The following is a 14,599-nucleotide window of genomic DNA, read 5'->3' on the forward strand; positions in this document are numbered from 1 at the left end:
TGTCTCATCACGAGAGATTCAGGCAGCTGCTGAACTCTGTCATGGAACTCAAGGGGGCCTACATAAATACATATGTGCCATCATGTCCCAACCAACTTATGGTGACCCTAGCAAGGGGCTTTCAATACACGTGGTCTCCCATCCAAGTACCGACCCTGCTTAGCATCTGAGATCTGACAAAATCATGCTATACCATGCTGCCTTCCCTCTCCGATGGCACTTAAGTTAAAGTTGGCCATAAAAGTTGTGAAAATAACCCCGAAATAGCAGGGGCACAACAGATGCCAAGGTAGACTATGCAGGATTTCCAGTGGCCAGGATTGATTATGAAAAATAATTTAATAATAAAGAAAACGTGCACATTTTCAGAATCGTGCTTGCCTTGTAACAGAATTTTGTTTTTGTTTTTTTATTAGTTTTGTACATGCCTGATCAAAGCTTCTAAAGTAATAATCTGTGAATTCTGAATTTGCTGAGCCTCAGCTCAGACCCAGCTATACTTGGGGTATCGTTGAAGTGTATATGATACTATGACAATCAGAAATATTTGGCATGTAAGAGAATTTTTTGAAACACAACTTAAAAATAGTTTTGTCTGACTCTTTGTGTGGGTCAGCAAATCTTAAATAACAGGAAATGTAGATTGTAATAGAATAACAGAACTGAGAAGATTGAGATGTTTAAATTCAAGTGATACGTTGTACTTCGAAATGTATCAAGGTGTTTCACATACAAGTATTTGAATCTTTATTTTCTACTGAGAGGGCTTTCTCTTGGCAGTGTCTGGTTTGTTTCTTAAACTTAAGTTTCTTTTACACTTTATTAAACTTAAGCTTCTTTCTTTTACACAGTGGCTCTTTACTTGTAGGAGTTAGGAATATTAACTCACTTCTTCAGTTTCTCTCTTAAAATGACTTGGGATCATTCATTTCATAAGAGCTAGCTCCCATTAAACTCTTAGGAATCACTTTATAAACTTTAGAGCTATTTTCCTTATATAACTGGTTTTGGATCCTGCCTGATTCAAAAAACCCAAAATGTGTTTCTTTTGACTCCTGAGGAGAAGATCCTCCCCCAGAGAGCTTACAGCTTCCACAGCTGTTTCCAAGCCCTGTCTGTTCACTTCTCTCTCAGTCAACTGTCACTTCTTAACTGTCAGAGTTCTAACTGCCACTCTCAGAATTTTATTTGAACTCCCTGTCAATCTTGGGGGTTCTATGACCGGGACAACTCTTTAGAAAGCAGCTGATGCATCAACTTTGCTGAAGGTAGAGAGGTCTGAAGCTGGTCAGTGTCTGCAAGGGCGATTGCCTGGGAATTGTGTTGAGCTCCACCACACAAAACAAGTGGGATATAAATGAATTAAAACAGAAAAGAGTAACGAGCGGTGGCCCCAGATCCTTCGCAGCATCAAAAGACACATCCAACCCCGTCAGTGGGATCAGGTCACCCATCAAACTCCCACAGCAGAGTGAGAATTCAAACCTGGGTCTCCCAGATTTTGTGCTGACACGCTAACCACTGCATCACAAGCAAGATGAGACTCCGGACTTAAAAACAGTCCCACTAGGGCTGAAGCTTTTTTTATTTTGTTATTTTTTGCTGTCAAGTCACATCTGACTTATAGCGACCCCTGGTGGGACTTCAAGGCAAGAGACATTCAGAGGAGGTTTGCCATTGCCTGCCTCCGCCTCACGACTCTGGTATTCCTTAGAGGTCCCATCCAAATACTTGCCAGGGTTGACCCTGCTTAGTTTCTGAGATCTGATGAGATCAGGCTAGCCTGGGCTATCCAGGGCAGGGCTGGGCTTACGTTTAGGGCTTGGAAATTTCTGAAACTGAGATAAGGCTAGAATGCGTAAGCTGATCCTCACTTTAAAAACAATAACAGATGGTAGGGAACGGTGCCACCTCAGAGGGGTAGCCCAGTTAGCCTGTTGCAGCAAAAATAAACAGGAATCGAGTGGAGCTTTCAACAATCAGCAGCACAAAATGCCTTGGCATTAATCAGTCGATTATCAACTATGGAAAGAATCTTTCTTTTTTACAAGTCTCCTGTTGTTGTTTTTAAAAGGGCCATATTTCCAATTCTAATGGCTCCAATAAAGGAAAGTGGGGCTTTTCTATGCTTATGTAGTTCCCCCACTACTCCTGGGAATTAAGGGAGAGGGATGGGAGGGAGGCATAGAGAGGGCTGGCACAAAGGGGGGGCTGTACCTAGGATGGCGAGCACCGTGCCATCTTTGAGCACCTCCATGGAGCCTGAGCAGACCAGATAGAGGGCCTGGAGCGCATCCCCCTGCCGGATCAGGTATTCCCCAGGTGTGCAGAAGGAGGTTCGGACGCTGAGCGAAAGCGAGCGCCGGCAGCCCCGGCTCGCCCCCTCAAAGAGTGGCAGCTGCAGTAGTTCCTTGTGCAGGTGGAGAGCTATGTCAGCTCGCAGTTCATCCGGGAGGCTCTGCAGCAACTAAAGAATGGGGGTATGGGGGGGGGGGAGAAACAGCTGTTAAAGTAGGAGCATCGCTACCGCCACCCTCTGGAGACCCTAAAGCATAACAAAGGGTGGCTAAATTTAGAGAACAGATTCTAAATGGGCTTGCCATCACAACTTATGGTCACAGTAAACCCAAAGCCACATCTCAGTGGACAACAGTGAAAAAACATAGAGCAGATTCTATACTTCTGAGTCTCTGGCTCCTCTTTCCTGCCAAACTGAATAACTTCTTTTACTCCTGTGACCTGGCATTTTGGGAACAGGTTTGCATGTTCAGGAATGGGATGGATTGAGTCACACAGCTCCAGGTCAAAAAGAACCAGAGAATCTTCCTCTTGAATGTGGAAGAAGCAAGAGAATGCAGAACGGCAGACTTCAAACTTTTCCATAGCCAAGACCCATCTTTAACATCAGGCAGCAGCATGTGGACCCCCCTGACATGGCAAACATATGACATCAGGGTCATATGATAGGAAGAGGAGGAACCACAGGTATGACCCCATTAATAGCGAAGAGGAGCTCTGTGCTTCCTATTGGCAAATGAAGTGATAGGAATGGCTGAGCGAGTGGAAGAGACGGACAGCAACTGAGAGTTTTTGAAACAGCCTATGCTAAAAAGAATCCTGTCTACCACTGTGATCTTGCAAAGAGAGGCAGGAGGCATGGGGCCCTTGCTATCTAGACATGCAAGCTAATAGCCAGTCTTCCTAAAAGGCATTATAAGGGAGGGGGCAGCTCTAGAGGGGCTTGCAAAACAGCGGCGGGGGGGGGGGGCTCTACAAATCACCTAGTAGCATGCCTATTATATTGGTTGCTGTGGAACACAGGCAGGGTGCAAAGTTTTGACTCCAGCATTGTGTAGTGGTTAAGAACGGTGGTTTGGAGCGGTGGAGTCTGATCTGGAGAACCGGGTTTGATTCCCCACTCCTCCACATGAGTGGCGGAGGCTCATCTGGTGAACTGGATTTGTTTCCCCACCCCTATACACGAAGCCAGCTGGGTGACCTTGGGCAAGTCACAGCTCTGTTAGAGCTCTCTCAGCCCCACCTACCTCACAGGGTGTCTGTTGTGGGGAGGGGAAGGGAAGGTGATTGTAAGCCAGTTTGATTCTCCCTTAAGTGGCAGAGAAAGTCGGCATATAAAAACCAACTCTTCTTCTTCTTCTCCACCTCCCCTTCACATGAGAATTCAGGGCACATCTGTATTCCCCCCTCCCTTGGCGTGGGCAGGCAGATTCAACTCGAGTTGAACAGCACAGTGAAGAGTTAACAAAAGGCAGGTGAAGGGTAGATTTCAAAAGGACTGAAATTTTAACATTAAAACCACATGCTACAGGGGAAGAGGATCAAATGCTCAATAAGGTGCATGGAAGCAGCAAACATTTGGATAAAGCATTCCATTTAATTATGTAGTTTCGCCTTACCTACCTTTTCACAGCCAATCAGCACTACTGTGTCTATCCCTTCTCACTGACAATCTCTGACCTTTCCCTCCACAATTGTGGATTTATCCCTCTGAGCTAGGACTACACCTCTCCTCTACATGCAAGACTAATAACAAGTAAACATTTTCAGTGCAATACTAAGGAGAGTTACTCCAGTCTAAGCCCATTCGTTTCAATGGGCTTAGCTGGGAGTAACTCTTCTTAGGCTTGCACTGTTTCTGGAACTTCCTCCCATTCATCCTTGAAGTGCCAGGGATTAGAGATCACCTTCAACGTCCTCACCAGCTACTCTCTTTCAATCCCCTTTGCGAAGAGCCTGGAAAGAAACCTGCTCATCAAGCGCACAGCCTCCGGCCTCTGTGGGATTCAGTCTCACCTCATGGGTATCAATGCCATTGCTGGCGCTCCACGTAGCTTGGAAGTACTCAAGCATGCGCTGCTTCAGTGGCGGAGGGATCCGGTGAATGCGGATGTAGTCACGCAGGTCACGTGTGCGGCTATGGTAGAGGAAGCGGCGGGCATACATGCGTTGGATGATGGCCGTCACGTTGCCGAAGACGACTGCATGCATCAAGGCTGGGGGTGGGGCAGAGAAAGAACACGACCAATGCTAGTCTTGAAAACGAGGCCATTGCAGAGAAGAATGTTGCCCAGGCCCTTGCCTGTATATCCATGCAGGCCACATACAATCTATATGGTTGTCTAAGTGACTCTAAACTGGAATAGCCCAGCTTAGCCCAAGCTCATCTAAGCAGGGTTGGTCATAGCTAGTACTTGGATGGGAGACCACCAAGGAAGACAAGGGTTGCTATGCGGAGGAAGGCAAGTGGAAACCACCTCTGCTTCTCTCTTGGCTTGAACACTCCATGGGTGGATTGCCATCACGAATTGGCTGAGACTCAATAGTGCATTCCTCTTCACAAAGTGATTCACGTAGGCAGAATGAGGCAAACTCCACAAGTCATGGCTGAGCAAAGCAAGTGGTATCGCCATCCACAAACACAAACTTAAGATGAAGTTGTCCATTCAGAATATCAACCCCGTGGAAGTACCCTGGCGTTTTTAAGCAACTCCTGCCCCACACCCTCTTTTCTCAGAGCGTGATCTCCTGGAAAGAGTGGCTTCCTGCTTACTTTCAGCCAATTATCTCTAGCCATATCTGTGGGTATGCCCATGATATTATGATCACCACCTCAAAGAACAGACATTGGCCCTGAGGACAGGGTTCAGCATCCAGATTTTTTTTTTTAGTTTTGTTAAGACCGAAGCGAGCAAAAGTACAGTCCTCAGTTTAGGCCTTAATTGGGCTCCTGGGCCTTCCTGCATCTGTCACAAATCCCTGTGCTTGGGCCATTGCTGGTATTCTTTCAGCCTGTTAATCACCCATAATGCTGGGAATACTAATGGCATATTGTAATGTAGACCTTTCTCCCTTCCCTTCTTTTACCTGTTCTCTCTTTCTATTAGAGCCGGTGCAAGTTTCAGCCATTGACTGGCAACCCCTGGCAGGAGCTTTAGGTGGCAGGGACAGGCAAAAATGCATCGCACTGATTCTGGAACGTCACTTCCAACATGAACTTGGAAGTGACATCATCGCATTGGTGTGACACTCTAGGATCCCCAAAACTTTATGGTTTTACATTAGAGTTTGGGAGGAGGGATCCTTCAGAGGAGACTGGAAGGAGCAGGAATTACCCCAATGTCATCCCATGACATCAAAACATCACTTCTGGCTATGTAAGTGGAAGTGATGCTATCTCATTGTGGGATACTTTAGGATTCACCCCAAACTCTATGTTAAAAACCATAGAGTTTAACATAGGGGGCTAAATAACTGAGCCCCTGGTCTTCCTGGCGCTTTAGGCAAGCCATTCTTCTCTCGGACCCCTCCATCAACAATATGTAGACAGTGACAGTGGGCTACTTTACAGGGTTGTTGTAAAGATTATGCCCAGATAATATACAGAAAGCATTTTGTAGAAAGTTCCATAGAAATGCTTTTATTTCTCTTGTCTAATGGTTAGGTTTACCCAGCTGAATGGGCAATTGCTATTCTCCGCCAGCTATTTTACACCACCATTTAAAGGCTGAGCATTGCACCAAAATGAAAACTGTAATAATAGAAGGTGTACTGCCCTGTTGTCATGCTAACAGCATTGCCCAGGAACAATGAAATGCTAGGACCGGGAAGGGGAAAGGGAGGGGAGAAGAGACGCTGGTGGGGAGGCTCCTTTCCCGCCCAGCTGACAGTCTCCTCGCCCCCCCCCCACTCAGGGTCCCACTCACCCCCCACCAGCATGGTGCAGATGGAGAAGATCTTCTCGGAGTCCGTGTTTGCCGACACATTGCCAAAGCCCACGCTGGTCAGGCTGCTGAGAGCAAAGTAGAGCGAGGTGATGTAGGCGCTTCGCAGCGAGGGCCCCCCCACCAGCTCCCATGTGCTGCCATTCATGGGAGGGGCTGTCCGGTTAGCAGAGTCCTCTTCGCTGCTGCTGTTTCTCTGCACTAGGTAGTAAGGAGTCTCTAAGCGTCGAGCCAGCTCCTGCAGCCAACCTGGGAGGAAGGGAAGAGGGGCAGCAGGTCAGAAACTCGGGGGCCAACATCCATCCCCTTCGTTCTAGCACTCTCATCCCCTCTCATGAATAGACGGTCATTGTCAAGATATTCCCAGTCAGATTGCTGAGACCTCCCAAAGCCACCTGGGTCCTGGTTTTTAATATTAAAAAGATGGACGAACTTAAGAGATGCATTGCAGGATCAGATCAAAGGTCTCTGTAGTTCAGCATTCTATCTGTCTAGTACATGTTTATCCCCTCCTTCCTGCAAAGAACTCAGGGCAGCATACACACCCATCCCTTCCTCTGATTTTCTTCACAACAACCTTTTGAGGTAGGTTACAGAGTGACTGGCAGAGTGGTGATCTGGGACTTCCCAGTCATAGTGTGACACTCTAACCTCCTTCTGTGCCAATCCTGGCCACCCAGATGGCTCAAGAAACCCAGAAGCACAGAGCTCATCCCCAGCATCTTCTGCCATTCCAAAATTTAAACTTCTTCTTTCTAGACCAGTGGTTCCCAAACCTTTTGGGCCACCGCCCCCTTGGTTCCACAAACTCAACCCCAGCGCCCCCTACCCTATTTTATAAAAAGCATTATTCAAAATAGGGGTTTGCATGACTCACTAAAGAAGTTAATGACAATAAAAATTCAAAACAGTAACAAATAATTGCACATCTATTCTAAATCAAATTAAAACTTTTTAGTTGAAATTTATTCAACAAAACTGATGAACTTGATCCAGTGGTACCAGCTGTTCAAAGTGTGTGGGGGGGATTCTGATAGTTTCCACCAAATTTGCCAGCATGGTGCCATAGCTTGATCTATTGTAAATTAGTGAACAACAAAGTTGAAGGGGCCCACCTCTAGCACCCCCCTGCTGCCCTCTTGCCTCTTAATGCCCCCCTAGGTAATCCCCCCCAAGGGGGTGGTACTGCCCACTTTGGGAACCACTGTTCTAGACAAAGATTGCAGGTAGCTGTATCAGTCCAAAGAGAAATGCAAACACAAAAGCTATGGAATACCTTTTATTAATGTCACAAAATAGTAATGCAAACTTTTGAGGCTTCCAGAATGCTTCATCAGGCTGGATATTAAAACGCAGAAAAGGAGGAGAAACACTTGATCAGCTGCTCATTTTTAAATATTGTTTTAATTTGAGGTTGTCATTTTTCCTTCTTCATCCCATAAAGCTAAAGGTGAGCCATGATGCCCACTCTACCCACTGCCAGCTGATCTAGTCTGCAGCACAGCCTTAACTTCATGGTCTGTAACGACTGTTTTCACCCTTCTGCCATTTTTATTTTTAAAATCCAGCCTAATGAAGAAATCTGAAGAACTCAAAGGCTTGCACTATGATGCTTAATCCTAAGAAAACTTATCCCATGACTTTGGGTTGATGATTTCCCTTCTTCTAGGGCATTCTTCAAGTTTCAGTATCCCCAAACACTCAGAATCAGATTTATTAGTACGGCATATGCCAGTAAAACATTTGTACCATCTATACATGAGATAAAAGATTACATAATACCCGGTTACAATTCTTGACTAATATTTAAGAAACTGAAATTCACTAAATATTACAAGAAAAATTAAAAAAATAATCTAGTTGCCATGACCCGACTTTATATGTGACTGCTAATCAGATTTATGAATACGGCGAAGCCATGAAAATATTCATATAAATTACAAAATAGAATTAAAAGATACAGTATCTAAAACTATGGGATATATAATTCTTAAATAGATAAATACATTAGCTAAAAACCTCAGATTAAAATAACATTCTCCATTTTAGGTTTGATTGCCAAGCCCCTGCTTTGTCTGGCGGATCTTGTATATTGCAGCACAGAATTTAGCTACTTGTTTCATTGTCTGGGCTGACCCTTCCCATAGGAGATTCCTCAGCCTCCCTTCCTCAGAGCTGTCCTTTGTTAGACTGAGAGGGAAAATTAGCTTAAGTCTTGCTTCCTCATAGAAAGAGCATCTGAAGAAAACGTGCGCAATAGACTCGACTTCACCATTCTAGATAGCCTCTTAAATCTGGCTTCTAGAATCGCTGAAAGTAGGGCAGAACTTCTGGCTAACGAAAAAGCCCTTCTTTGTTTATTTCCAGGAATGACAGCTATTCTGCAGGCGCCAATGTATATTTATTGCTTGTTGGGGCCAAAACGCCAGAGAGCTCACAAGCTCCAGTACCACCCTGGAGCCCCCAGACTCTGCCTCTTGAATCACACGATCGGAAAGCCTCTTGAGACCTGGCAACCCTACCGAGAGGTAAACGCAACAGTTGCTTGTTAACTTGTCTCCATGCAGTCCCCGGAGCCTGCTAGACAACAGTAATTATAGAAGAACTGATCGCCCCCAAGCAAAAGTGTGTGGGTGGGGATTATTTATTTATTTGAGCAGTGGTGGCATATTCATCTCCGCTTCCGTCTGCTTGTGTGCCCACAACCCCTCTGAGTGGCACAGATACAATCTTTGCGGATGAAGATGGACTCTGAACGCACCTATCCCCGGCAGTTGCGAGGGGCTGCTCTCAACCTCACGCTGTCCAATGAAGTACCAGATGCAGGCGACCCAGTGAGCCAGCAGAGCAAAGACAGTCATGAGCAGGGTGAGCACCACCGCGCTGTATTGCGAGTACCGGTCCAGGTTAGGCAGCAGCCGCAGTAGCCTCAAGAGCCTCACCGTCTTCAGGAGGTGGGCCCCAAAGTACTAGGTTGGGAGAGACAGACAGGAAAGAAGGGTTCCGTCAGGTTGCACTGCCCCCACTGGCACAGAGGGAACTGCAAAAAGGAAGGAGCAATGTGAGAAGGGAAGGAGAATGGCAGTGCAGACAGAAGCGGGATGTTGTTGCACTAAAAGACAGGAACTGCAAAGGCACAGTGCTAGGACTGCCAGGCCTCCCCAGAACGGGAGGCCTCCTGCTGGCAGCCGTAGTCAGTGGGAGAATTTTTTTTTTTAACAATGACAATGGCTATGCCACTGTGTCACTTCCAGGAAAAACCCAGGAGTGACACAGTGTAGCTCTAGGAATCACCAGAAACTCTATAGTTTTTACAATAGTTAAGAACATAAGAAAGGCCCTGCTGGATCAGACCAAGGCCCATCTAGTCCAGCAGTCTGTTCACACAGTGGCCAACCAGGTGCTTCCTAGAGCTACCCTACATCACTTTCAGGGTTTCCCCCAGGAAGTGACACAGCAGCATAGCTGTTGTTGCACCCTCCCATGTCCCTACCCCCAACCCCATTGCCAGTCACAGCCTGGCAACCCTAGAGCCTTAACGTTTTGCCCAGGTAGCAAGACCTCTAGGGGTGAGAAAGGGGAATAATCAGGACTTGTGGCTTAACTAGATGTGATGGGGGTATCCACACACAGATTTATTCACATATCACCAGTGTATAGCCCTGTTCACATCTTACAATGAATGTGCGTACAACTTGCATGCGTGAGCATACATCTATTTGTAAGAAAGAGCCAACACACATTAACTTTACCAATAAAATCGAGGACCAATACCTGGATAAATGCAGGGTTTAAGTCACACAGTCTGCGTTACATGTGTTGAATGTAACATGAGAATTATTCAACACATGTATATCAAGTATGCACTGCATAGATTATAACCGTGTTCACTGTAACTTTTGAACAGAGCTTGTTGTGTGTGTATATATGAAGCCTTTGGGTAAGGATGAGGGTTGGCAACTCTGCCTTTGCCTCCAGGGGAACTGATCTCTGTAGTCTGGAGGTCAGTCGTAATTCTAGAACTCCAGGCCCCATCAGTGGGGAGAGTGATACTACAAATGAGCCAGGCTGAAAGAAAAATGCTTCACAATGGTGTTTCATTCACTCACATGCTGCTTTTGGTTTAAAAGAAAGAAGTCTTCAAATGTGAATGGCAGACACAAGGTTGCCAGCACAAGGCTAGCCAGCAGTGGGAGACTGACCCAGTGGGGGAGGGCCTTGCAGGCAACATAGTGACATTGCCAGGGATGTGATGGCATCACTTCCGGTTGCAATGTCATTGCATCACTGGGAATGCTCTGGCATTCCCTGGCAACGCTAATCGCTGCATTCCACTCCCCCTGCCCATTTTTCTAATGCTGCCCAGCTGAGAAGGGACGGGAACGGGCAGTTGAGGGCAGGAAGTCTTCCGCTGAAGCCAGAGACCTGGCAATACTGGGCAGACATACAGATGAATACAGATAAATCCCCCCCACTCCCGGGGTCACATCTGTTTTAGCTGCATTATCTTTCTGCAATGTCAGGGGTCAGACCTAGAAAACGTACAGCCACTTATGCATTTGGTTCCATTTTTATGTTGACATGAGGCCCAAACAGGCCTTCACAATGACTTACAATCATGACATTAATGTTTCCTATGGAAAAGACACAAATTAATCAGCCTTAATTTAACGAGTCAGGCCCTTGGTCTGTCTAACCCAGAACTGTCGACTCGGCCAGGCAGTGGCTCTTTGAGTACACAAGTGGGTGTGGGGGTCTTCCAACCCTCTTGCAAGAGATACTTTAGCTAAAGATGCCAGAAATGAAACTATAGATCTCCGTGCAAAGCATGCATTTTAACACTGAAGTAAAGAGTGCAATCTACCAGCCCCATAGGGTAACTATGTGCCTGCTTATGGCGGGAGACCTCCAGGGGGTTGCTGCTGTTGCTTACCAATGCACACCTAGTTAGCAGGTGGAAACAGGCCAGCCAAATGGAGGGGGTACAATTACTGTACATGTGTGATGATGCAACCTGGAAGTGACAGCATAAGCGACACTCTAGCACTTGGCCCAAAAGTCTATGGAAAGCATAGAGTTTGGGGGAAGTGCTAGAGCATCACTGTCACTTCAGGGTTGTGCTGAAAGTTGCATCGTTGTGTGGGGATGACAATCTTGCCTCCCCCCTTGGTACGTTCCCACCTCCCCTCCCATCTCCTGCCAGTTGCCAGGCCAGGCACTGGCAACCCAACCACAGCTACCTTAGTCCCAGAGGAGGCATTATCCAGATCTCTGAGATTCAAGGGGAAAGATCCCAGATCAGAAGATACACATGTGAGCCAGCATCTTTTTACACACTGTCCAGGTATTGAGATATTCAGGACCTGATGCAGGAGAAACATTAGACCTACTGAGGATTCAGGTCAGCCTTTCCTACAAAGATTATTCACAAACTTCCTGTGCACTCCAGACCCCAGGGCAGCTTGGAAAGCATCTGCACATGACTTACCACATTGACCTTGAAGGCATACAGGAGGTCAAAGGGCAGAGCAGCCAAGAGGTCCAGGACAAACCAGCGGGTCAGATAGTGCAGAAAAATGGCACGAGGGTCAAACACCACCTGCCCTGACTTGCTGACAAAGGTGGTGCGGAAATTCAGTACAATGTCTGAAAAGAAGAAGAAGAGAGGTTTAACAGGGCAGGGTGGAAGAAGACTGAGCTGAGTTCCTGAAGCCGAAACACTGGGGGAGAAGAGAGAGCTGCAGGTTGAGACACCAAGGATAGTGAGGAAAGGGACTCAGCCTCCATTGCTCCCTCTGATAAATGGGAGCCGTGCAGGAGTGCCCACTAAAGGTTGACCTCCCCACCCTATGTGCACAGCCCCCATTCAGTGCCTCATCACTTGGTGACTAGGGTTGCCTCCAGGTACTAGCTGGAGATCTCCTGCTATTACAACTGATCTCCAGCCAATAGAGATCAGTTCACCTGGAGAAAAATGGCTGCTTTGGCAACTGGACTCTATGGCATTGAAGTCCCTTCCCTCCCCAAACCCCGCCCTCTTCAGGCTCCACCCCAAAAACCTCTCGCCGGTAGCAAAGAGGGACCTGGCAAACCCTATTGGTGACCCACAGCTGAAAGCCTACAGTTGCCAACAAAACAATCTGGAGGTAAACTATCCTGTCCCTTGAACAGAGGGCTAATGGGTGAAAATGAGCATTTACACCTTTTCATGGCATGGAGATGAATAGCATCACCTGAAACATAACATCCCACTAGAACTCTATTCAAGGGATATGATTTTTTTTTCTCTAGGCAGTTGGCAGCCATAGGGGGAGTGGAGTGATTTTGAACCATCTCTAATGCATGCCAGGGCAGAGGCTTGCCTGGAGCAGCAGGGCCTGCAGTTGGAGAAAACCCTGGGCTGGAATCGGTTCTCCTTTGGGCCTGTCACTGCCGTCTCTGGAATGCAGTTTCCCTGTACTTCCCTAGCAGGCTTTAGAATTCACAAGCTAGATTTTCACAAATCTGCAATACTGTTTTCACCAAAAAGAACTAATTTTTTTAAAAGGCTACACCATGGCTTCTTACTTGTCAGGGAAAGTGCAGGAAATCAAGGTCAAGTCCCAGCTCACAAACCTCACAGACAAATGAAACTGTATCGTGTACCATTTCCTGATGAGTGACCGTTCTGAAGCAAGTTGTTGTCTTGCCTTCGTCACCTTACCTAGGATGAAGAGGATCTCCACGGAAAGATCACAGACGCTGGGGGGTGCGCGAGCAGCTTCGGAAAGCCCTTCGTCCTTGGTGCCGCTGAAGCAGGCGCTGTAGGGGACCGTCACAGCCACGTATAGTGTAGCCAGAAGAATCAGCCCATCCCAGCCGGCCTTGAAGGTCCCGTAATGCAACAGGATGAATGGGGATTTGCGCGCTGCAGCCACCTTGTACTCGGGCAGGGCTGGCTTCTCCCCAAAGATGCCCTAAGGGAAGGCAAGGAACCCTTGAGACTCACAAGGTCCGGAAGCCCATCAGCTCCAGGCCTCCCACTGCAATGCAGCACGGTCCTCCCATCGACTGCCCATGGCTCAGACTACGGCATGTCCCAGGCAGACGAGAACAGAGTGGTTCACCACTAGGAGCCTTCAGACTGCAGACGGCTCAAGTGAACGGGCCAAGCCATATGCCAAAATGGAAGTAAAAAATAATGAATGTTTTAAAAGCTCGTCAGCCTGGCATCACTGTCATTTACACTTTACACAGTGTGACTAGGGTATATTATTAATAGCATATAACCACAATGTTTTGACAGACTATGTATTTATTTAGTGAATTTATACTGTCAGTCAAGTATCCTCTGGAAGCTTATATGCTGGCTCGCTCGCTTGTCCCTAGCACAAGAAATTCCTACTAAACCCAAATGGGAAGGAGTCGCTGTAGGAGAGGTTTTCCATCAGAGAGCCTCTACCTAGCAACAATCTCTCCCCCACTCTGATTCCCCCCAACTACCCTCTCCCCCCACCAAACACACATCCCATCCATTCTACTTTTTCAAGAACTCACTGTATGATTTTCAAGAAAGACTGAAAATACGTGAAATATGGAATTTGTGGATGAAGAATGTTGCCCCGAATCCAGAGGAGGACACCTGTAGGCAGATGCAGGTTTCATGTGCCTGGATTGGGAACCACAAGTCACTGATCACTTGAATGGGCACATCATCCAGTTCTCTTGCTTTGCTTTTAATGGGATGCGCAAACCCATCTCTGTTCTGGCACCACGAGTCATGGTTAACGATGTGTGACTACAGCTGGATCAGAGTGCCAGAGTTTTGACATTTTAAAGGGTTTTAATGAGATTTCCCCCCGGTGCCGCTGCTTTCTTGTTTTGTCATTTGTTTAAATGAACGGATATTTTTACTTTTTGTGTTTGCTTAATTTGTACAGAGAGTCAAGTGTGTTTTTTTTAATAGAGATGTGACTAAAATGTAAAAACATAATGAATTAAAAATAAAACCCTAGCAGTGCCAAAATGTAGACGGGTTTGTGCATTTCATTAAAAGCATCACAAGCAGATGATGCTCAGCTTCAAAAGTGCATCCTATTTAGACTTGCAACTCCCGGTCCAGAGTAGAGGCCACTTTTTGTATACAGGTCTCCTTCACTTGATGCAGGGAAAAACTCTCCTTCCAAGTATTTAATATTTGCAAAAAATTTCACAGAGCCTTCCAATTTAAGGATTGCAGCATCCAAAAAGAGCCCTGGCTGGATCACACCAAGGGATCATCTAGATCAGCAGCCTGTTGCTTGCCGTGGCCAGCCAGCAGAAGCTCTCCATCAAGACACAGAGGCCAAAGCCTCTGCTACAGTTGGCATTCAGAAGTA

The 14,599-nt window shown here is 46.7% G+C and overlaps 1 protein-coding gene across 1 annotated transcript in view; it reads right to left on the minus strand.

The window, feature by feature from the left end:
* Positions 1–14,599, minus strand: part of KCNH3 (potassium voltage-gated channel subfamily H member 3) — an 81,898-nt gene that overhangs the window by 8,562 nt on the left and 58,737 nt on the right. Inside the window, exons 5-10 of the mRNA XM_056855493.1 lie at positions 12,946–13,198; positions 11,731–11,888; positions 9,004–9,211; positions 6,225–6,491; positions 4,315–4,514; positions 2,218–2,467 (exon numbers count right to left, since the gene is read on the minus strand). Coding sequence (XP_056711471.1) covers positions 2,218–2,467; positions 4,315–4,514; positions 6,225–6,491; positions 9,004–9,211; positions 11,731–11,888; positions 12,946–13,198 — 1,336 coding nt within the window. The remainder of the gene's footprint in view (positions 1–2,217; positions 2,468–4,314; positions 4,515–6,224; positions 6,492–9,003; positions 9,212–11,730; positions 11,889–12,945; positions 13,199–14,599) is intronic.

This window comes from Euleptes europaea, chromosome 1 (assembly GCF_029931775.1).
Source record: "Euleptes europaea isolate rEulEur1 chromosome 1, rEulEur1.hap1, whole genome shotgun sequence".
NCBI lineage: Eukaryota > Metazoa > Chordata > Lepidosauria > Squamata > Sphaerodactylidae > Euleptes > Euleptes europaea.